General features: G+C 39.0%; 1 protein-coding gene and 1 non-coding gene across 2 annotated transcripts in view; both read right to left on the bottom strand.

Moving 5' to 3' along the window:
- Positions 1 to 21105, bottom strand: part of RASA1 (RAS p21 protein activator 1) — a 113012-nt gene extending 91907 nt beyond the window's left edge. Inside the window, exon 1 of the mRNA XM_075541259.1 lies at positions 19995 to 21105. Within this exon, the coding sequence (XP_075397374.1) occupies positions 19995 to 20512 (518 nt within the window). The 5' untranslated portion in view covers positions 20513 to 21105. The remainder of the gene's footprint in view (positions 1 to 19994) is intronic.
- On the bottom strand, positions 11070 to 11203 carry LOC142441878 (U12 minor spliceosomal RNA). The gene has a single exon (XR_012783171.1). It is a non-coding gene; the product is annotated as a U12 minor spliceosomal RNA (small nuclear RNA).
- Positions 21106 to 23401: the final 2296 nt, after the last annotated feature.

Raw genomic sequence — 23401 nt, 5'->3', positions numbered from 1 at the left:
ATGTGGAAACCCAGCGCCAAGTTGCTTCCACCACTGGATCCATAAGACTTTCCAGCCAACGGCATGTGATCTTTCTGCATTCCACATCATTCATGGGCTATGTGAGTCTAAAGAGGAATTTATGGGGTAATATCGAACGTATAGGCTACTATTGGACTTCAGGACTAATCTAGAATGGGCTAGGATATTTTCTCAATGTGTAATTGATCTTTGATAAAAAGCTCTCTCTTACACACATATGAGTATCTCTGGATTTGCTTCTCTAGTCAAGCCAGAGTAACACACCATAGTTTCTGTATCAGTCTTTTTTCAAATAAAAAAGTGTCATAAAAGCGGAAGCTGATTCATTTCTCACCTCAAACAACTGCGCAACTGCTTTTTCTCAAGACATTCTACTTCAGGGTACAAAACTGCTTCATGTGTATTTTCCATTTCACCACACAAATACTAAAAAGACATATTGAAGGACTGTGACTGAAAACTGTTAGTATTTACTATTTCATAAAGGATATTTTTAATTGGCATGAAGTTTTATCATCCTTTTGCTCGGTACCATCCATACATTTGTCAACAAAGTAAAAGTGACAGATAATGTCTTATTATGAAAATTGTTTTGACTCTGCAGATCTCTTGAAAGGGTCTCTCAGGGCACCTTGATGCTCTATGAGTTTCCTTTCATGAACCACAAAAATCTGATATGTTGGAGTCGCTTCCTGCTCATTTGGCCCATGTGTTACAGAAGTGTTTATAGGGGGTTTTCCTTGAGTAGTCTCAGCTAAATCTGCGAACTTTCATGTGAAAGACAAGACCACCACCAATATTATAACCAAAATGTACTTCCTTCCTATTTCCATATGTAAAGTTTACCCATCAGTTTTCTTTAGTTGTGAATTTTTTACTGTCATTGGCTTTATATAAGATCAACCCTGTATAAAGGATCTTATTTCCAAATATTTTTGTTAGTAGAAACATCATTATAGTCTACTGGTATGTTTCAGACTTTTTAACTTCATAAATTTGACATCTGTCCTATGATTCCTAACATTTTGACAATTCCACTCTATTTTTCTCAAGCAGAATCATACTTTTACCAGAGGACTTCTAAAAGTTCATGGGAAAATGTAATTAAAAGGTAGTGGAATTTTTTCACAAACTTTTTAAAGCTCCCTCATATGTAAATTCTTTTTAACTTTTTCTAAGTTTCTACTTTATGGTTTGCCGCTTCCTACTGCTAGCATGAATTTGTCAATTATTTATATATATATATATATATATATATATATAATTTATAAATCACTCTACAAATAAAAAAGATGAGCCTTAAACTGCCAATTACTACCCAACCAATTTTCAACATCAACCAGCTCCTTGACATTACTAGAATCCACAGCCAACACAACTCTTTCCTCTAGCCAAAGCGTTACCTATATCACCTTCCTCTTCATGTTCCCCAAATGTCTCCATCACGATCACCTACCTGGCAGTGGATTTCCCAACTATCACGCACTTGTCAAACCAAAAATACCCTGCTACACATTTTTTAAAAAATCAACAAAGAACAGGAGGTAAGTGATCAAAAGTATTCACTAAATAGAGCTGCATTATAAGTAAGATGTTTGAAAAATAATAAATTTAGATTCTCAAGTACAAGAATCCAGGTGAAGGCATAGGTAGGACCTAGCAACATTTCATTCTGCTAGCCAGATTGCCATGAGCCAGAGCCAACTCCACAGCATGTAACACAACTTCATTATGAAAAGCTTTCTTTCTAGTAATTGCAGACCTTATGCTAAAACTCAATTTTAACTTCCCCAGAACAATGCAGGTAGAATTAGAAACATTATCTCAAAAATCAACCACACATTATTTTTTCCACAAATTTTCTATCATGTCTAATCAGATTTCTATCAGTAAGTAGGAAAAGCTTCCAACTAGGCATCTAAACCTCAAAAAGCAAAACTAAAATACTTATTTGTTCTTGCATTATTGTTCATCTCATCCTAAATGCATATTATACTATATGCAGAATAATTAAATGGAAATTCATAAGTTCTTAGCACTATCTCAACATGTTAACAAGCTACTTCTTAATATGCTTAATTTATTGTTTTAACATTTAGACAATATCCAGTTTTAAATCACATCACAAGATCCTGTGATAAATCTCACCTGCCTGAAAAATGCCAATGTTTATCTGATAAGAACTACATGCAAAGGCTTATATATAAGCATTTTACTAAGTCTTTCTATGATTATTCTGCTTATTCTCAGCATTACTATGAATTAGAAGACAATTGTTACCACAGCATTTCACAGATGGAAAACCTGAAACTTGAAGAAATCAGATTTTCCCAATACAGAAATTCCTTACATTGAAAACAGAAATTCCTTACATTGAAAACAGAAATTCAGGTTTTCCATTTTTTCTCTCCTACTTTCCCTAAGTGTCAAGCTGACAGAAAACTACTACTTATTATCTTGTCTCATGCAAAGAATGTTTTCTATGCATGCAAAACGAAATGAACAAAAAAGTTAGTTTAGTATATTAAAAGACTAGCCCAGAGGCACAATATGCAGCACTTCCCAACTTAATTAACTGATAAAAGTCACAGAACAACAATTACTAAAATTACAAAGTGCTTACACAATTTACAAAATGCTGTGAGACACAGTTAATATTACGAAACCAACTTGTTAGTGCTTATTAACCAGCAAGTAATTTTCTCTACCAGAAGACTTCAAAAACTTAGTGGGAAAATGGAATTAAAAGATAATCGAATTTTTTCCATAACTTTTTGAAGCCCCTTTGAATTTGCCCAAATTCCTTTATTATACTGATAAAATGCTTATTCTCCAAGATTTTGAATAAACAGAAAAATAAACTATTCTTACTTTCAAATATAATGAGACAAAAACAAGAAAGCCAAGTTCATTAAAAGTCAGCTAAATACTTACTCTAAGGAACAAAAGTAATTTCATTCAAATTTCTTCATTATTTTGAAAGAGTGATTCTCCTAAGTTTGCAATCCCCTTTAGTTACAATTGTCTTGAAGGATTTAAGCCTTAAAAATTCCCACAACCCAAACACTCAAATGCCTTTATATATTATAAACTTTTTAAAAACCATTCAGCCTCTCTAAAAGTACTTTCACTTAGCATTCCTAACAATTATCCATTACCCTTAACAACTAAATTCGACTTTTCTGATTTTGTATTCTCATCACTGAGCCTTCAAAAAAACCACACTCAAAAAATGTCAACTGAGAAAGTAAGGTTTCACTTAGAATAGGTCAATTAACTTGCTGCGCTTGAAGACTTCATAAAGTAGCATCAACCAAGGTGACTTCTCTAGGATCTGTAACTCATCTGTTGGTTTTAGGAATTGATTGGACTCAAAGAGGTCTACCTATTCTACAAGAAATAACTCATATAGAAGCAGCTTCAAAAAGTTTGTGGAAAACTGAATAAAGGGTAATGAATTTTTTTACATAAACAAGCCTTTCATATCTCTGCCCAGTTCAGTCTTCTCTTGAAGACCTGTAAGATGGAATGTACCAGACTAAAAACTATTCAAAATAATAAATGGGGGGGGTCACTATTTTATAAAACCAATACAACAGAGCAACGTATGATTCAGGTAAAAAATCATCCTGAATACTAAAATTATTCAGCATTTATTGATTGTTTATTGATTACAAAGTGCATGATACCTTTTATGACACTGAAATTTGATAGAATCCAATTGTGATGGTCAATTTTGTCTATCATTCTGGCTATGTTGTGGGACACAGTTGTTTGTTCCAACACTAGGCTATATTGTGAAGATGTTCTGTAGATGTGGTTAAGATTTATAATAAAAAATTCTTTCAGTAGAGATTACCCTTAATAATGAAGGAGGGCTAGTGGTATAATGGCTACAGGCTGAACTGCTAACCAAAAGGTCTGTAGTTCAAGCCCACCAAATGCTCCTTTGGAAAACGATATGGCAGTCTGTTTCCATAAATATTTATAACCTTAGACACCCCGTCCTGCATGATCAACTAGAGGCACAATCAACTAGGCAGCAAGTAGTTTTGTTTTCATAATGGGTGAGTCCCATTCAATCATTTGCTCCTCAAAATCAATCAATTCCTTTATTTGTATATTGCTGTTTATTGGGTAACATCAGTAAGAACCATCAAACTCAAATGACTCCATGTGACTGCCTCATAGTTTCCTTAGTTGTAATTTTTGAAGAGGCAGATCACCCAGTTGTTTCTCCCACAGACTCACTTTCACTATAATTACCGTACATACTCAAGTATAAGCCTATCCGAATATCAGCAGCGGCACCTAATTTTACCACAAAAACTGCATTAAAAATGTGCTGAAAAACTTGGTTTATACACAAGTATATACGGTTTTCAATCTGTATGCTGAGAAAATAATACAAGACAGACAGACAATATTAAATAAAGCACATCTTAAGTAGCACCCTGAGACATGCCAATGAAACCATCATCATGCTTGCATAACGGGGTAAAGGATTTGAAGATCAGAGACTGCAGTGTTCAGTATATATTAGAAGTCAAACAAAAAGCCTAATTGGACCAATAAACAGTATTATGATAAACAAAGAAAAGATTTAAATTGTTAACAACTTTGGAAGAAGCAGTTAAGAATTCAAAGGATATATTGATTTGAGTAAGTTGTCATTTTGAGGACTAAGATATCTTCAATAACCTTTGAAAGCTACTAACTAATAATTGTTTAATAACAGTATTTTAACATAAAATATGGACAATGAATAAAGAAGACAGAAGAATATGTGTATTTGAATTAAGGTGTTGGCAAAAAATATTGAATCTATCATGGACTGGCAGAAGAACAAACATCTCAGTCTTAAAAGTCTAACAGAATGCTCCTTAAAATCAAGGATAGGAGACTTGTCATAAGCACTTTTTACATATTATCAGGAGGGACTAGTCCTTACAGAAAAACATCAAGCTTGGTAAAACAGGGGATTGGTGAAAAAGCAGCGCCTCAATGAGATGGAATGACATAATGGCTATAACAATAGGCTCAAACATTGAAATCTACTGTGGCCATCTTACAGGCAAAGTTTCCTTTGGTTGTACATAGATAGGGTCACTACGAGTTGGTTTAGACACACTGTCAGCTAACAAGTTTAATTCATATGAGAAGCGAACAATGATTTAGTTTTCCTTAAAAGTTAACAAAAACTTATTTGTTCATTTTTAAGGACTATTACTTCTTCCTATTGAAATTTAAGGAGAAAAAACAAAAAAAAAAAAAGAAATTTAAGGAGTCTTATTTATTCAAATAAATGTTTCTCAAAATGTACATAAGCATTTAAACAAACTAAAATATCAATAAATATAAATTGAGGTACTTAAAATAGATCTATACTAAAAACCCAAAGAAGTGTTGAAAGGTACTGCCTATTCTAACTGAAAGAATTTGTTTCAGAAAAACATTTTTCCCCCAAGTAATAATTGGGGGTGGGCGGGGGGAGGAGAGAAACAATTAGAGAGAATACATCATATGGATTATAAATTTAGATCTGGGGGTTCAAAAGCTCAGACTTAATCATTTGGTAGCTCTGTAATCTACTAGAATTACCTAAAACATTCTGTGCTTCGATTTTCTAACACGTAATCATTATTACTGAAAGTTAATTAACATACCTGACAGGCAAAAATCAAGGAAAAGGGGTAGCCAGAAAGTTCTTTACAAGTAAAGAATGGCAAGATTTAATCTCACATAATTTGCCTATGTTATCAGGAAAAACCAGTCGCTGGAGGGACACCATGCTTGGGCGGATGATACCTTCAGGACCAGGGGTTGTGAGTGGTGTACTGGGAGGGTAGAGGGAGACTGGGTTGGAAAGAGGGAACCGATTACAAGAATCTACATGTGACCTCCTCCCTGGGTGATGGACAACAGAAAAGGGGGTGAAGGGAGACGTCTGGCAGGGCAAGATATGACAAAATAATAATTTATAAATGAGGGGGCTCATGAGGGAGGGGAAAGCGGGGAGGGAGGGGATAAAGAGGACCTGATGCAAAGGGCTTAAGTGGAGAGCAAATGCTTTGAAAAATGATCAGGGCAGTGAATGTACAGATGTGCTTTTACACAATTGATGTACGTATATGTATGGATTGTGATAAGAGTTGTACGAGCCCCTAATAAGACGTTTAAAAAAAAGGTCAATGACGAAGAAGGCACTCAACAGTATGGATCAACACAGTGGCTTACAAGAATGAGCTCAAGCACGGCAATTACTGTGAAGGCGTGCAGGATAAGGCAGTGTTTCTTTCTGTTGTATTTGAGATCACTCTTGAGTTGGAACCAACCCAGCAACAGCAGCAACACAACACATACATAAATACTTCTTTTAGATTTATATGTTATTGTATTGTGATTGGGTGCCATGGAGTCAATTCTGACTGCTACTGATTCAACTCCAAAGAGTACAATTATTCCATAAGGTTTACTTTTCTTTAATCTGTATGAAAGCAGGTCACCATTGTCTTTATCTTACAAATCCACTGGGTGTGTTCAAACAACCCACCTTCCAGTGAGCAATATAGTATTTGAGCATATAAATGCAAATTTTTACAGAATTTTCTTTGGTACTAAAATTGTGATTTTTTTCTTTTGTACTTTCCAATAGTCGCCAATGTTTTACAGAGAACATATATTAATCACATTTATAGAAAATCTCCAAGATCCAATAGAAAATACAAAAACATCCATTTTACCAAGAATCAGGGAAATCACAATCTGAGAAAAAAACAATTCACACAATAGCAGACACCATGCTAAGATGAATCAGATGTTGAAACTACCTGCTATGGAGTTTAAAGCAAGTGTCACAAAAGGACATCCAAGTTCAATTGCAAATTCTCTCTAAACAAATGAAAATACCGAAAATCTCCACACAAAAAATAGGAAATTAAACATTTTATTGAAAGGGTGAAACAATAGGAAGTTAGAATGGTGAACTGAGAACAAGAAACAGATTTTACCCAATGTGAACTGAAATTTTAGTGAAAAGACTTTCAAAGGCTCATGGGAGAAACAGAAAAGATTCAACTCCGTATCATCAGAGTTCCATGAAGAGAAGAAAGATGATGTAACTGAAATACTCAAAAACTAAAAAAAGTGAACAGTTTCCTGGAAAACTACATAAGCCTACAGATTAAAGAGATGAGCAAATTCCAAATAGGATAAACCTACAGAAATCACACCTCAATATAATGTTTTTAAAGTTTTGATACCAAAGAAAAAAATTTTAAGGCAATCAGAGATTGGAACAATTGAAGGTATGATATATGAAGTACATGCTAATAAAACTATTTTAAATTATATCACCTGATATACCTTCAAAATATGTAAAAGAAATATTCAAGACAATGGTGTTTTACAAATTTGGGAGAATTGCAGTATATTAAAAGAAACAGTAGAGTGAATTTCAACTCCTATAAACTCCATGTGCATAGAAAAAAGCTGCTCCCTGCTCCATATGTTTTTCAAAGTTGTGATACAGATCACTAAGCCCATCTTCCAGGGTGCCTGAGGATTCTCAGTAATTTCAAAAACCAAACTCCCCGCATCGTCAATTCCAACTCTCAGTATAGGGCAGGGTAGAACTGCCTAGGTGGGCTTCAAGACTGGAACTCTGTATAGTAGTAGAAAGTTTAATCTGTCACCTGTAGAGCAAATGGTGGTTTCAAACTGCTAACCTTGCAGTTAGCAGCCCAATGAATAAGTCATTATGCCACCAGGGCTCCTCCAGCTTGTAGTGCTTATCTATTTGCTCCACCCAGGAAATCCTTTAAATATTCAAGGTAATATTATTTACAAAACAGGAAGGGTCTCTTGCTGCCAACCAGTCAATGGCAACCAGAACAACCCTATAGGGCAGGGCAGAACTGCCCCTTATGGGTTTCTGAGACTAACTCTTTACAGGAGTACTCAACTCACTGCCATGAATCAATCCTAACTCATAGCGTCCCACTGTGGGTTTCCAAGACTATAACACATGTTTACAGAAGTAGAAAACCAAATCTTTCTCCAGCTGAGCAGCTGGTGATTTCAAACTGCTGACCTTGCCCAACATGTCACCCACTACACCACCAAGGCTAAAAAGGTTAAAATGAAAGTGAAAGTTCCATTCCACACTTCACTCAAACTGATAATACAAGTAGGCAGTGGTAAGGTATTGATACATATTTTATTACTCAAAACAAACACCAAGAAAATGCTACAGAATAATATATTTAAAAATACTACAAGCCAGAGGAAACACCGAAAACTAGTGTAAGTAACCTATAGTAAGGCAAGAAAATAGAAAAGGAAATGATCATAAAGGAAACAAAAATAAAATTGTAGACTTACAGACTTCTCTTGCTATAACAAAATTTACCATAAATGTAAATTTCTTAAGCATATCAATTAAAAGCAAAGATTGGTAATGTGTATGTGGGAGGGTAAGACCTAGAGAACTAAGGGCAAGGACAATACCACAAGCCAAATGTACCAATTATATTTGTCTGGTGGCCTTGTGGTTATGCATGAGGCTTCTAACTGAAAAGTCAGCAGTTCAAAACTACCAACAGCTCCACAGGAGAAAGGGAAGGCTGTTTATTCTATAGGGTCATTATGAGTCGGAGTGGATTCAATGGCAGCCAGATGAGCAGATGCTGTCTATAATAAATTTACTTAAAATATTACATATTAAAGGGCATAAAATATACACCATACAAATCTTACAAGAAAAAGAAAGCGGCAGTGTTAACTACTGATACCTACGTTTCAGGCATAGTCGTTACAAATTGAGCGCTAACCTCAAGGTCAGCAGTTTGAAATTACCACTTGCTCCCCAGAAGACAAGACTTTCTCATCCCATAAAAAACAGCCGTGAAAATGCAAAGGTACAGTTCCACCCTATAGGATCACTATGAATCAGAATCAACTGGATGGCAGCCAGGTATCAACTCACTTGAAGCAAAAGAGAAAGAAGGAAACCAGAGACTCTACAAGACTAACAGCTCACATGAACAATATCTCATTTATCTTGAGATCAGAAGAACTAGATGGTGCCCTACTACTGCCACAAAGAAATTGTAAACCAGGAACATAGTAGATGTTCCAGATAAAATGGAACAAAACTCAGAATATTTTAAAAGTTGACTTAATGGAATAGTAAAGACCAGCAGATAGCCCCAGACTGTCATCCTGAGACGCTCTTTAAAGCTGGAAATGAAACTACTCCTATAGTGCACCTCTTCCTATTAATAAACAAATTGGCTCATAAAATAAACAACAAAGACCTCTGAGTACTGAAAAACACTCAATAAAAAATAATCAACTAAATGAGACCGAAAAGCTGTCAGAGCCATCAAGTCATGCTGACTCACAGTCACCCTTTAAGGAAGAGGAGAGTTTCGGAGACTGTAGTCCTTTTTTTTTTGTGACTCAGTTTTGTATTTATTTATGACTGCTACCATGCAGGTAGATTTTACAAGCAAACAATATGCTTAGATTATACCTTCCACCATATCCAATTTTAACTGCTTCTTTCCTAAACGGACGAGTCCTGGTGGCATGGTGGTTATATAAGTTGAGCTGCTAACCACAAGGAGAAAGCTGCTCTGTGGGAGAAAGACTAGGCTTTCTACCAGTAAAGAGTCACAGTCTGGGAAACCCACAGGGACGGTTGTAACCTGTCTTGTTACCCTGTCGATGTGTCGGTAATATAAAGTTTACTATGCCAACCTGGCCGATACACAAGTGGGATTAATTGAAGGGCAGAGAGATAAATGGCTTGGTGAGCCTCACCTTTCCAGTTCTCGGGGCTCTTGCTTTGTGATGATTGGATTAGGATGCTGCTGCTTTATCCAGTTCTCTGCTTCAGCTTGCAAGGATCACTTCCTGCAAGACATTCCCAGGGAGAAGCACCATGGACCTACTCTGAAACAGCTCTGGGTGCTGGAGCACCCATGTGGAGACCCCTGCCAGCACTGAAATGCTCACATGTTCACTGATTCGGCTTTCCTCCTGCAGTCAGCATCATTACGTGTGTTTTGCGAGATTGAGGAGGACTTTGTGGATCAATGTCGGATATATGGGCTAATGTTGGATGTGGGCTTGGGCAGCACTGGGTTGGAATATTTTCTTGATGTGCACTTACCCTTTATACATATGAGTTTCAGTGGATTTGTTTCTCTAAAGTGCCCAGACCTCAATGACAGTGAGTTTGAGCTTAGTTTGTTTTTTTTTAAATCATTTTATTGGGGGCTCGTACATCTCTTATCACAATTCATACATATATCCATTGTGTCAAGCACTTTTTTACATTTGTTTCCCTCATTATTCTCAAAACATTTGCTTTCTACTTGAGCCCTTTGTATCAGCTCATTTTTCCCCTCCCTCTCCGCTTCTCCCTTCCCCATGAACCCTTGAAAATTTATAAATTATTATATTATTATTTTGTCATATCTTACACTGTCTGACATCTCCCTTCACCCACTTCTCCGCTGTCCGTCCCCCAGGGAAGAGGTTATATGTAGATCCTTGTAATCTGTTCCCCCTTTCTCCCTCCCTTTCCTCCACCCTCCCAGAGACAGTTAATTCTTTAAAGTGTAGAAAGTTCCATCTTTCTCTGTAACACTGCTGGTGATTTCAAACTGCTGACACAAGGCTTAGCAGCCTAAAGTGCAGTCACTATACCACTGAGGGCTCCCTCCCAGTGAACATTTACCTCAAATCCATGAAGAGCAAGCTCCAGAAAAGTGCACAGTAGATAAATGGAAACTAAACAAAATGATTAAACTGAGAATGTTGAAAACATTGTGAAATGTAACCAATGTCACTTAACAGTTGTTAAATGGAAACCTAATCTGGTTTGTAAACCTATTTTTAAAGGAGTATCTATATTAATTAAAATTAACCTCAGGGCCAAAACAACAACAGAATACACATTTTTTTTCAAATGTCCAATATTCCAATGAGACTAAACATAACCTGGGCACAAGACAAATGTAAACATAAATTTTTTGGGGGGGGCAGATCGCTACACCCAGGCAGGTCACCTTAGGGGCAACCTTTACCTGCTCAAAAATTCGTCTCACATTAGCAGTGAGAATCCGGGCATCACCCCGGATTGTTATTTTCCTTACTCATAAGTTTAAGGCATTGTAAACATAATTTTAAAAGATGAAATAATACATCTTATATTTTCCTCTCAAATCACTAACAGAAAGACAACTATTATGAAGTATCCAACACTTGGAAATTAAAACAACACATTTCTAAAAAGTCCACAAATTAAAGACTCTTAAAGAAACTTAAATAATAGAACAGGAAAAAATGGAACTATTACATATCAAAAAAGGCAAGACAAAGCTAAAGCAGTGGTTAAAGAAAACTGTACAGATTTGAAGTTACATAAAGATAATCATTTCAAATCAATATTAAATTCCTACCTCAAGAAACTAGGAATAAAAAACAAAATAAACACATTGCACGCAGAAGGAAGAAATGACACACTATAGGCAGAAGGTCCATGAAACTGAAAACAAGGAAACAAGCAATCAATGAAAGAAAACTTGGCTCTTGGGTAAAAGATAATAAAAATAATAACTTTTTGCCAGATTGACAAAGAAAGATGAGAGTATATACAAATCACCAATAACAAGAATAAAACGGTCTATCACGCCATAGCTAAATGTTTTAAATTTGTTTCTACATGTATACTGCTAATACAAAGGAATGTGATTGACTTGTTGCTCTTGTTTCTTATATGTTGCTTTAGTCTTGCTAAATTCATAATTAGTAATTAATTTATAATGAGATTTAGGAGTAAAGAATATGAAAATGAGTTCAAGCTTATGAGAGTTTAACATATAAGAAATGTATCAATTCCTTAAATACTACATTATTACTACACTTTGGACATGCTTGCTGTCAGGAGAAACCAGTCCCTGGAAAAGGGCACCATGCTTGGAAAAGTAAGCCATCAGAGAGATGGACTGACAGAGTGATGCCAAAATGGACTCACACTTAAGGACTGTGCAGATTGTGCAGGGCCCAATAATGTTTCATTCTGCTGAACATAGAGTTGCTACATTGGAAGAGAAAGAACAGCACCTAAGGACAACAATCAAAACTTAACCAAGATAAAACAGAAAATATGAATATTCCCCTAACAACTTATAAATTGAGCTCATAATTATAAAGGGAATTCTATTCCATTAAAGAATGCTACCAAGTATGTAAAGTAGATTATCAATAGCTCGATGCATAAGGTGGAAAGAATTATTTCCACCTCACAGTTTGAAGTCAGTATTATCTAGATACCAAAATCATAGAAAAACTTCACAAGAAAACTAGATAATACTGACTTTACACACACAGGCTTCAAAAAGTTTATGGGGGGAAATCCATTATTTTTTAATTCCATTTTCATGAATTTTAAGCACACGTATAAAAAATTAAAGAAAAAAAGTGTTTGTAAATTGGTGGAATCTATGTAAGATGGGTAGATGGTTTCAATGCCAATTTTCTGATGTGACATTCTGTACTATTCTGCTTTTGCTGCCCCTGGAATTGTTTCAGCACCCCCCAGGGGCAGTATCACCCACTTTGGGAAACACTGTACAACATGTATGCAAGACGTAACCACTGAGGGATAACAGTAAAGGATACATGGGGTAGCTCTGCAGTATATCATCTTTTACAACTTCCTGTGGGTCTATAAAAACCTCTTAAGAGACAAAAATACTGACTCGTCTAAAATTTTATTTTGAAAGTTTTAACTGAAAAATTAAGATATCCATATTTAGACAGATCTAGAGAAGGAATATGGTTCTGCTATTAAAAATTTGTCTTACATATGAACCCAGGCTAGCAAATTACAACTACAAAAAAGTCTTAAGAGTTCAGAGAGATCTTTAAGCCTTTTCTTTAGCTTGATATAAATGTTAGAGAAAGGAAAAGTAACATTAAACATTACAGCAATGAGAATAGAATGAATAAAAATGCTGTTAATGTATCATCCCTAGGATTTTTTGAAGGGTATAATATTTCTGTGTAGAAGTGCTTCTTCACCCAATAATAATCAGACATACATTTACATATTATGAGGTGAAAGCAACTCTCCACAGCAACAATTGATTTTTGTTTTGCTTTTTTCACATCTTTCAGTTCTGGTGACATGGTGGTTCAAAGTGCTTGGCTGCTAACCTAACAGGCACATACATACAAGGAGCCTCCTATGAAAAATCTATTGTCATTTAATTCTCCATTTTTCCATAAAATTTTTGAATGTGTATATGTTATGTGTACTACAAGGATGTGTGTTAACATGTACTGGGAGGGTGTAAGTCGATGGAAAGTATAATATTTGCATCAGAATTATAGTTATCAGTCTTCTCAATAAAAAATAACTGCAAAATTGTGCAAATTACATGAGGTACTGTATGGAAAGTATCTGGCATATAGTAAATAACTGGTAAACCCTCAGAGACTCTACTTTCCCTTCCTCCACCTAAAAATAATTGTAAGTATTGATGCGGTTGCTAGTTGCCACTGAAGCACTTCCAACAAATTACAACTCCAAGTACACAGAGTAAAAGTGCTCTCTCTATAGGGTTCTCAAAGGCTGTGAACCTTCAGAAACAGATCACCAATCCTTTTTTCCAAGACATCTCTGGACAGGCTCAAGCCACCAATCTTTTAGTTAGTAGTGGAGAACTAACTATTTGTGCCACTCAAAGAAATCTAAATGAAATCGTGGCAAGGTCAATTTTCTCTGTTCATCATAATGTTGTTTATTAACATCACTGAGAGTCAGAAACAACTTGATGGCACTAACAACATCATAAACAGACCTAGAAACAAGGAGAACTAGGTTCTGTCCCAGTTCTACCACTACCTACTTACATAACCTTAGCAAGCCACTATGTTAGCTTATGTGTTTGAGCATTGACAAGAGTTCCCCAAATCACTTCACTTCTACATACCTATGCATATTATTCTCATGGTTATAATACCTAAAACCAATGCATCAAAATTCTAAAAATAACTTCAGCAAAAACGAATCAGGATATAAAATGTCAATATCATGCTTTCATTGAATTCATTTTTTCAATCTTTCTACAACTATCCCCTAAATTTCTAGTATTTTCTAACCAATATGACTGTAAATTCATTTTTTAATCATCTTGTTCCACCCAAGACCCAAGTGTCAGCCAATGGAGATCCCCTCACAGAGGGGTTCAGGAGAGGAGATGGATCAATGAGGGTGCGAAGTAGTACCGATGAAGAACACAGCTTTCCCCCAGATCCTGGGTGCTTCCTCCCCCCTACTACCATGATCTGAATTCTACCTTGCAGGGCTGGATAGGGCAGAGGTTGTACACTGGTACATATGAGGGCTGGAGGCACAGGGAATCCAGGGTGGATGATACCTTCAGGACCAAGGGTGTGAGGGACGATGCTGGGAGAGTGGTGGGTGAGTGGGTTGGAAAGGGGGAACTGATTACAAGGATCCACATGTGACCACCTCCCTGGGAGAGGGACGGCAGAGAAGGGGGGGGAGGGAGACTCCGGATAGGGCAAGATATGACAAAATAACGATGTATAAATTACCAAGGGCACATGAGGGAGGGGGGAGCGGGGAGGGAGGGGAAAAAAAAAAAGAGGACCTGATGCAAAGGGCTTAAGTGGAGAGCAAATGCTTTGAGAATGTTTGGGGCAGGGAATGTATGGATGTGATTTATACAACTGATGCATTTATATGTATGGATTGTGATAAGAGTTGTATGAGTCCCTAATAAAATGTAAAAAAAGAAAAAAGAAAAAAAAGAAAATGATTAGGGCAAAGAATGTACAGATGTGCTTTATACAATTGATGTATGTATATGTATGGACAGTGATAAGAGCTGTATGAGCCCCTAATAAATTGTTAAAAAAAAAAAACATAAAAAATAAATAAATAAAATAGCAGAAAAAAATCATATTGTTCCTCTAACTCATTCAACTATATAGATAGATTATGGCAAATTATGGACAATGTTGCAAAGGATAGGAATGCAGAACACTAAATAGTATTCATGTGGAAACTGCACACAGGTCAGGAAGCAGTCATTCAAAGAGTAAGGGGGCATACTATGTGTTTTAAACTCAGGAAAGGTTATCAGAGTTGTATCCCTTCATACTTATTCAATCTGTTTGCTGAGCAAAATAATCCAAGAAGCTGAACTATAAGAACATGAGATCTGGGTTGGAGATAACCGTCAGTGTATATTACCTGAACATAAAGAAAACAAAATTCCTCACAACATCATGATAAATGGAGAAAACACTGAAGTTGTGAAAGATTTAATTTTACTTAAATCTATAATCACAGCCAATAGAAGTAGTCAAAAAGCAAACAACATATACCACTGGGCAAAACTGCTGCAAAGCATTAAAAAGCCCCCCCAAAATGTCACTTTGAGAACTAAAGTGCACCTGTCACAAAGCATTTTAAGTCCCTGATGTATGTAAAAGCTGAGCAATGTAAAGACCACAGACTGACGCCTCTGAATGATGGTGGTACAAATACTGACTGTATCATGGCCTGCCAGAACAAACGTCTCTTGCAAGAACTGAGATGCTCCTTCGAAGTGAAAACAATTAGGTTTTGTCTCATGTACTTTAGACCCGTTATGGAGAAACCAGTACCTGGAAAAGGACATGATGCTCAGTAGATGGTCAGCGGGGGAGGAAGGAAGACCCTCCACAAGATGGACTGACACTGTGGCTGCACCAGTGGGCGCTGACAAGGTAACTGGGAAATGTTCCTTCTGCTCACAGGATTTTTTCGTGGGCTAACTATGAGCCCAAACGGATTTGTCAGCGTCAAGCAACAATTCTCGATTAGTAATGCCTCATCTACCAAGTAGATTGTATATTCCTTGAAAAGAGGTGCATTTTTATATTTCTTCTTGTCCCCAGGATCATCATCTTCTTTTTTCAAGTAACCAAGGAATCATTAGACTGTCTAAAATTGTACCTCAAATCCTGTTGAGATCCGATCACATAAAGAAATGTATCAGTAATAAATTTTATCTAATAATTGTTTCTGTATAGTCCCAAACTGAGGCATATTGTAGATCATTTCAAGATGAAACTATTTTCTATATATCTGACTACTCAATAGTGAGACAGCCTACATCCATATTCCAGTATATTTGGTTTAAATTAAGATTTAAAAATAAAAATAATAACCAAATCTGAAGCAATGGCATAGATTCTGACTCACCGTAACCTTATGTGCTACAGAGTAGAACCATTTCACTGACTTTTCTTGGCTGTAATCTTTACAGAAGAAGGCCAACGCTTTTTTCTGTTATACCACTGGGTGGATTTGAACTACCAACCTTTAGGCTAATAAGTGGAGCACAAACCATTGTCGTAACCCAGGGACCATAGAAATAAGAAATGACAGTTAAAAGTAACACATGCTGTGGAAATATTTTGATTGCATACTCTTATTCCGTAAATAAAGTAATAATATCGGCATCCTGGTAATCAAGTACTCTGTCTATAAGTAATCTTTGCAATTCTTAGCCCCTTTTTATTAATAATGACTCATCAACTATATTACAATCAGTGACAAAATTAATGAAATCTATAGGTTCTAACACTGATCATCTGCAATTATTTTACTGACTTAAGAAAATTTATATAAATTATTTTTAAGGAAAGGGTGTTATTTTCATTTCTTATTTCCTTTTTCTTTTAAGTTCAGGTGTCAGAATCCCACATATTAGATCTAAGATAAAACCTATGCCAGATGCCAGGCAAACAGTATCAAAGAAAAAGTAACTGAAGAAATCAGAGCACCATTAAAAGGAGCACCTACTACTCAGTTCTCTCTATGAGTGTCAAGCAGGAACATCCACCAAGAACAGCCAAATACTGGATTGTTCAGGAGATGCTGAAAACACAGAATCCTTAAATGTGAGAATCTCCCTATTTTAAAAGAGTGTCAACTAATTACTAAATTGTGCAAACATAGTTAAGAGTAAGCAATATATATCCTGCATCCAGTCCAAGGTCTCTTTAAATAGTTTGAATACTGAAGGTGGATTTGGGGGGAAATATTTCCCTTAACCACCACCATTCCTCATTCCAAGGAAAGAATGAAATGAGAACCATGAAAAGCTACTCCAAAATTATTAAGTCGAGCAATGACAACATCCTTAATTTAACGTTTTGCTAATGAAAATGAAATTTGCTAGCAATTTAGATCCAGAATCCTACTGTAACAGAAAAAATCATATAGCAAACATTTTCTGTAAAAATTCCTTCAAAACATGGAATTTTTCAAGTATATTTAATAATTAAAGCATTTCAAGAAAGCATAATAGCTAAAGTGATATTGTTCTAGCCTTTAATAATATGCTCAGTAGTCCACTTAGACTACTCACCATGCTCCACAGGAAAAAAGTTTTAAAATACTAAGAGTGTTAATATAGTTGGCCTATCTCTCTTGTTTCGAACAGCACAAAACATGGGGAATACAAACTGATCTCCAAGACCAGAGAACCCTAGACAACTAAACCACTTATGGCCTCAAACATGTGACCTGCACATCTTCAATCTAAAGTGACCACTTGCTCTCAAAAGTTCCAAACCCAGTCCCCAAACCACTGCCATTGAGTCCATTCTGATTCATAGTGACCCAGAGGACAGGGTAAAACTGCCCCCATGGGGTCTCGAAGATGCAAATCACTACCTGCACAGAAAGCCAGAACAGCTGGTTGGGTCGAACATTAACCTGTCAGTAATCAGTCCAACGTGTAACCACTAAACCAGGAGGGCTCCTTGACCACTGGCATTAATAATTATTTATTTAAAGCAAGGCCATCTTATCAATACATTTAGAAAATATTTGACACCTAAATCATTAAAAACTTTTTAATAACATTTAAAGCAGGAAATTAAAGAAAACACTTAAATTCTACTTCTAAAATTGCCGAAAAATATTCAAGAAGTTAAAACAAAGTGTATTAATGTAATTAATCATGGAAGACATGTGTTTAGAGGAAGTAAAACATTCTCTAATACAGCTATTAATCAGGGAGTCCTGTTATAAAAAGAACTAGTATTCAATAAAAGATAAAACTGTATTCTGGTGTTTTGGAGAGCTATGTGTTGAGCACTTGCTATGTGCCAGGCACTGCACTGAATACTTTAAGGATTATCATGAAATATTCAAAACAATCATAAGAAGGAAAATAACCAGCCCCATTCTACAATGGGAAAACTGACCTTTCCAAGATCACAAGCCAGAGTTAGGGTTCCAACCCAAATCTTGACTAACTTAAGAATTTACATGCTTACTTTACTCACTATATACCATACTGTCCCCCAGGGACTGTGAAAGTTAAGATTTAAAGAGTGAAATTTATATAAAATATAATTGGGAGACAAAATTTTAAATATACTAGAAATGATGGACAGCTCTAACAACATGAAAATTTTTTATACATAGTCATGAATATTATTTTATGCTCACTTATGAAAACCTCAAACATGGATTTCTCACAATTTTTCTTAAGCACATTCATTCATGCTTAGCAGTACAAAGTATTTAGAACCATGAAATCTCACACTTTGTTTATTACAACCACAAGTGCTGCATGTACTGAGTACTTAAATACTTAACTGACTCTTTCAAATAACTTGGTAAAATCTAAGCAGCGCTATAAAACGAGAATTTTTAAGAAAGGCATATCAACCCCAGAAATATCTGGAATACAGATTATGACTTAAGTTGGACTAAAATATCAAAATATAAACTCTCCATTGAATAAAGAAAACCCGCAAGACCCTTAAACCACGGCTAGTATAAATAAGGCTAAGTTTTTCCACTTTAAATATCAAGCGATATAGCCTTGACAAAATTCAATTGGTATTAAAAAATCTTTTCCTAATTAGTTTTTTAAGTCCTTTTCTAAGTCCTCTAAAGAAGCTTAACCAAAAAGACTTTTAACTGTCTAGTAACTGTCATCATATGAACCTAATCATTTTTCCTGTACTTATCAAGTTGCTGAAAGTGTCAATTAACACTGATGTCAGACAAAACAAGTGTTAGCTACTATTACCATTTCCAGTCTCAACATTTTGGACTAAGATCTACGTTTTAAATAAGTACCTAAGTTCACATATGAAAAGAAAAGGGGAAGAAGGCTCTATCGTTTAAATATTTGCAGATTGCAGCAGACTGTCAAAATTATTATTCAAACAGATTACGATATTGGCCACAAACAAAATAGATCGAAAAGCACTATTAATTCTGTTTTGCTTTATTACTGAACTTAAGAGTCTCAACTATAGCGGAATTTCACTAAGCGGAGTTTCACTAACAGAAAATTACACCTGGGAATTTATTCCATGAAACAAGTTACACTCGTTATTGAAACAGACCCTAAATCACCTGTAATTCACAGACCTGCTTTCCTAATTCTGACTAAAAGGCTTTTGCAGTGAATTAAAACGGGGGTGGGGTGAGGAGGTCAAAAAAGCCATTTGACCAACACAGTTTCAAGTAATGTTAATCCAATGGTCAAACTGCTGGTGATTCAAAGCTTCTGGAAATACACACTCAGGTTAACACAGTCAGGGACTGCCCGGGCAGCTTCGAAAACAGTTGAATGGATCCCGGGACACCACCTCAACCGAGCAGGTTGTCACTGAATACCTATTTTCCCCACCTTAAAAACTTTACATCTTCCCAGGGGATGCCTAAAGACGCTAAGGGAGCAGCGCGCCTGTAAGGAAGATGGGTGATGGAATTATATCCGCGCACATGGGGCCTTGAAACTTCAAAACTTTCCAGGACCAACCACCGAAGAAGGAATACGGCCGGTCTCCTCCACCTTCCACCCCACTCGCGCCCCCACCCCGTCTTTGCCAGAGCAGCTCCGACTTACTGGTTCGTCGGAGGGGCAGTCAACGGAATGGCCACTTCTTCTTCTTCATATTCTGGTCCATCCAGAGAATCACCTTCGTCCACCGTCCCCAGGCCCGCGCCCAGAGGGAGCAGCTGAGGAGGGGGCGGCAAAGGGGGGAATCCGCCCCCTTGCCCCAGGGTCTCGGCGGGCAACGAAGTGGTCCCCCTGGGGAGAGCCACGTCCCCCCCAGGGCCGGGGGCGACGCCAACCGCGCCAGCAGGAGCACCTCCGCCTGTCAGTCCTGCTCCCCCCAGAGCCCCCGCCGCCGAGCCGGCGCCCAGGAGCCCCGGGCCGAAGGAGGCTCCGCCACCCAGAGTCCCGGCCACGCCAGCCTCCGCCATCCCGGGATAGGGGGCGGCTGCAACAGGAAGGGCCGCAGGTATCTTCATTCGGCACACGGCCGGGTAGGTGCTCGGGCCGGCCACCGCGCCGCCGCCGCCGCCGGCCCCGGCGCTCACCGGGCCGCCCTCCTCACCGCCGGCCTCGGCCGCCATCATCTTGAAGCCCACACTTTTCGCCCTGCTCTGCCCTCCCGGGAGCCCCGGGGGCCAGCAGGCCCCGGCTCCGAGTCGCCCCACCTAGGCGCGTCCCCTCTGGAGCTCCCCAAGCGGAGGAAACAACAAAAGGAGAGAGCCCGCCGCCGCGCCCCCTCCAAGGGCCACAGCCCCAGCGCCGGAGCGACCCGGGGTACGGGAAGCCAAGTGGGCAAAAAACCCAACGCGGGCACGAACGCCGCCCAAGCCTTTCCACACCCACTCAAGCCCACAGACACACAAACACGCACACACGCTGGAAACTTCCTGGCTGGGCTCGAGAGGAAGGGAAGCAGAGGAAGCGGCTCGGGCGGCTGCCGCTCCTTCAGCCGCCGCCGCCGCCTCTTCACCACCCGAGTTCCACCCGCTCTAACCACAGCCGCCGCCGGGGCCGCTGCTGGGGCTGGGGCCGCCGGAGCCGCATCCTCCGCCGCGGGGGTAGAGCCGGGAGGGGTGCGGAGAGGAGGAAGCCGGGGGGCGGGGTGCTGGGGAAATGGACTGCGCGGCTTACAACCGGGAGCTCCCGGAGCAGCCCGAGGAGAGAGAGAAAGGGAGGCGGGACCGGGGAGGAGGGATCGAGGGAAGGAAGGGTGGAGAAGGGAGAGGGCCGTGTCTGCGCCTGCGCGCTCCCGGCGCGCGGGGCGGGCGGGGGCGGTCGGGTCTGGAGGGAGGAAAAGGAAGAGTCGGCAGGGAAGGAAGCGGCGGGGGCGCGCGTCGCGTGGTCCGGCCCGCGGTCCCGCCCCGGTTCCGCGCGCGTGGCGCCGAGGCTGCAGCTCTCCGAGTCGCGGAGGGCGCGCGCCCGCCTCGTGGGCTTTGTGTGATGGGCGGGGCCTCAGCTCCACCTGGGCGGCGGTGGGAAGCCTGGCGCTGCGGCGGGGGTCGCCGGGGCGGTGGCGCAGGAGCACCTGAGCGCGCGGCCTGTCCGCGCCTTGAAAACAGGAGAGATGAGAGGGCCCAGGAGGACAAGACGTACAAAGGAAGGAAGGAAGGAGAAAAGGAAGGGAAGGTGCTAAGGAGCCAGTTCCCTGCTTCCTGACCCTGGCTTTAGCTGTGACAGATCGCGGGGACTTCTGGCGCTGCCAAGGGCCAGGCGTTATTTACCCTTAATGTTTCATTCATTTTCGTTACCCAAAATTATGGAAAACTTAAACCTGCTACATGGTGGAACCTCAGAGAAGAAAACGAAATAATTACAGCGGACTACATGGGACAAGCAGGAACTTTGATAGAAATTAATGCGGTTGTGAGGTCACATTTCTACCACTGAATATTTCGTGTTGTTTGTTTTTAACCCATACCCACGCTTACATTCTTGCCTGGGCTGTGGCAAGGTTCCTGAGGATCGAGGGGCGTGGAAAGTTGCCGCTGCCAACGCTCATCCCGTTTTTCCCCCCTCACACTTGTGCAGAAGCTGCTGGGCCCGGTGGGCACCTTCAACAAGGCAAATGTTAGGGAGAGCCTGAAGTGCAAACTGTCATTTCAAAAGTTACCAACTAACGTCAGACACTTACGTAGCCAAAGAGAAAGCCGGTTTTGCGTTTGGTACCAGAATACATATAAACTATTGGATGTGTTCCTATATGGGATGGACTCAATCCCATTGTTTGAGATGGCACTTTTGGTGTACTTGGTTAGTGCGCCCCGAGAATTCATATTCACCAGAATTTGTGACTGTAGCCTTAATTGGAAATAGTCGTTTCAGATAGAATCCATTTAAAACGAGATCACAATAAGCTCTAAATCTAATATGACTGCTGTCCTTCTAAAAACAAAATTTAGGCACAAAACACAGACCATCTGACTGACCATGGAGACAGACTGGAGTGACTGATCTACAAGCCAGTAATGTCAAAGACTGCCAACTATCAGTAGCTAGGAGAGAAGGAATAGGCCTGTGGATGTTTTCACTACAGACTTTTAGCCTGTAGAATTATAGAAGAATAAATGTGTTGTTTTAAGCCATCCAGTTCATGGTCCCTTATGGCAGCCCTAGAAAACAGAAACTTAGTAATTTACCCCTTCAGATTCATATATTCTTCTCACATGGAATTCCACTGGTTACTGGATTTTCAAGATAAATTTCTTTTTCATAAGGTTGTTCAAACTAGCATAGGATCACATTGTAGATGGGGATGGGGCTGTAATATAGGCCTGGGAAAAGAGAAAAGATGGTGCCATGGTGGGACAAGGAGGTGGGGATCCAAAGGCCATTTGGATATAACATTGGTTGCTGGTCATCCAAATTATCAATTTAGAAATTAGCTTGCTAGATTTGGTCAAACATTTAATTAGCTCACCCCTAATGTGATGGCTAAAGGAGCCCTGTTGGTGTAGTGGTGATGGACTGGGCTGCTAATCCATTAATGTTGGCAGTTCAAAACCATCAGCCACTCTTCAAGAGAAAGGGGAGGCTTTTGATTCCTGTAAAGAGTTACAGTCTCTGAAACTCACTGGAGTTGTACCTGTTCCTATGGAGTCTCTATGAGTCTGCTTCAACTTGATGGCAGAGAGTTAGAATGTGATGGCTTCGTCTGTGTCTCTTTGGTGAAGCGTGAGATGATCACTGGTATTGACGATTTCATAGGCCTTATGGCCAGATGTTCCCAACCCTTTCTCCATATATTCCTAAACTTATTTGGTCTCTTCAGGAAAGAAAAAACAATTACTCAGTGCTTTCCTGGCAATTAAAACTTTCGTACTACAGCCTATAACCAAGGTAAAGTGAAGGAGTGACGGTTATCTGCTTCTGCAGCCACCCTGGATCACGCCAGTGCCCCAGTAGGCTGGCTCCCCACCTTGAAAAACATTGTTGTAGATGTTTATGGAAGCTGACTGCCACATCTTTCGCCAGCT

The sequence above is a fragment of the Tenrec ecaudatus genome, chromosome 2 (genome assembly GCF_050624435.1).
Source record: "Tenrec ecaudatus isolate mTenEca1 chromosome 2, mTenEca1.hap1, whole genome shotgun sequence".
NCBI classification, from domain to species: domain Eukaryota; kingdom Metazoa; phylum Chordata; class Mammalia; order Afrosoricida; family Tenrecidae; genus Tenrec; species Tenrec ecaudatus.
This window is presented reverse-complemented; position numbering and strand designations above follow the sequence as displayed.